Source organism: Elaeis guineensis, chromosome 7, assembly GCF_000442705.2.
Source record: "Elaeis guineensis isolate ETL-2024a chromosome 7, EG11, whole genome shotgun sequence".
NCBI lineage: Eukaryota > Viridiplantae > Streptophyta > Magnoliopsida > Arecales > Arecaceae > Elaeis > Elaeis guineensis.
This window is the reverse complement of record NC_025999.2, coordinates 86,841,202-86,842,934: the sequence shown is the minus strand read 5'-3', so window position 1 is coordinate 86,842,934 and position 1,733 is coordinate 86,841,202. Positions and strand designations below refer to the sequence as shown.

Below are 1,733 nucleotides of genomic sequence, written 5' to 3'. Positions count from 1 at the left end.
AAATAAGATGCCAGACGAATAAATGCAGATTAGAGCCCATGATTGAAACATAGAAGTCAAACTACCCCTTATAAATTATTAAAGAAATTTAAACTATCATACATGACATAACAAAGAACTTCTAACGTAAAAAATTGTCCAATTCATGGTGTTCGGAAGCATCAATTTTGTATCGTAATTCTTGAATCATACATCAAGAGTCATCCACATGGACGTCATGGAAGTGAAGAACAAGCGAAATAACTCAGACATAAAGCGAAGGTATTGATAGGATATGATCTTTCGACAATTTAGACAGAGAACATCTCATTTTGAACCTCACGCCTTGAAATGTATAAAAAAAGGGAAAAATTCATACGAATCATAGCTAGAAACAATCCAAACTTGAGAAATTCTAGATGTTTTTCCGCTCCTAGATCAATTCCACGGGATAAAGTAGAAGGAAAAAATAATCAACGAACTCTAACCTGAGATAACTCAAGAAACGACGATCCAGGATCGATGATACGATCAATCCGCTCCCTCGGGAGGAGCTTGTTCCGACTTCTGTTCCTCTTCACAGCTTCGGGACCTCCACCACTAAGAACCTGGCAATAAAAGCATCAAAACAAAGCCCAATAATTCCAACCAACCCAGATTCCAAAATCGAACAGAAGGAGAAAGAATTGGGGATACCTGATGGATGTGGGAATGGAGTTGGGAGATGAGGTCCTGGACGGCGGCGGAGTTACGAGCGAAGGCATCGGAGCTCTGATCGATGCCGTCGGAAAGGACGGCGGCGGCGGAGCAAAAGGCCATGCTCATCTGACGCTGTTGGAGCCCCCTCCATGATCGGCTGGCAAGCACCCAAAGCATGCCTCTCTGTGTCAGGAGATACCAAAGCGTTTGGGAGGCTGGATGGTTTCATTTATTTAAGCACGCAGCATTCGAACTCGAAATGGGTTAATCCAACTGCATGCGGATAAGAACGCGGGGTGGCTGCTGACTCTGCTTTCTGATGAGTACCGCGTGCGGACGGAAGGTATCCTGCGTAAATTTGTGATAACAACACGATGATTTATCCTCGATAATTATTCTCAGGAACAGAGATGGTAATTCGATCCCATCCACCGGATTTTCGATCTGATCTGATTCGAGTACGATAAATTTTATTTAATTTAATTAAAATTTGAAATAGATGTGAGATTTAAAAAAAAAAATTGAAATAGATATGGATCGAGTATGGATAATAGAATGTCTCACTTCGAATCCGATCTAATATACATATATATACACACATTCAAATATCCAACACAAAATTATAGCTGTCCAAATTTTCATATTCAGCAACTTCCTTCCCATCCATCCGATTGGAACTTTTGAGAATAGAAAAAGTAAATAAAAAATAAAAAATAAATCAAAAAATAAATAAAAAAATAAAAAAAATTGATAGATTAATCTTGATAGGAGCATGATATTTTATAAGGTTAGAGATTTTTAATTGAAAAGATACTTCATTGGTTATAAAATTTTTAATTTATAAGACTCTGTTTCATTGTATAAATATTTTTATAAAAATTATATAGAGATTTCGAATATATCCGATCTAATCCGATCTGATCTATTCTTGAAACTCCATCCGATCCAATTTGATCCGAGATGGATACGGACCGGTATAAATATAAATTTTTTATTGATGGGACAGATATGGATATCGGTTAATCTGGCTCATATATGATCCGTTGTCACTCTTA

At 37.3% G+C, this 1,733-nt stretch overlaps 1 protein-coding gene across 1 annotated transcript in view; it reads right to left on the bottom strand.

Annotated features, from left to right (window-relative positions):
* The window catches only part of LOC140859477 (methylcrotonoyl-CoA carboxylase beta chain, mitochondrial-like), a 9,453-nt gene extending 8,553 nt beyond the window's left edge, over positions 1 to 900 (bottom strand). The window contains exons 1-2 of the mRNA XM_073261387.1: positions 676 to 900; positions 468 to 587 (exon numbers count right to left, since the gene is read on the bottom strand). Coding sequence (XP_073117488.1) covers positions 468 to 587; positions 676 to 855 — 300 coding nt within the window. The 5' untranslated portion in view covers positions 856 to 900. The remainder of the gene's footprint in view (positions 1 to 467; positions 588 to 675) is intronic.
* Positions 901 to 1,733: the final 833 nt, after the last annotated feature.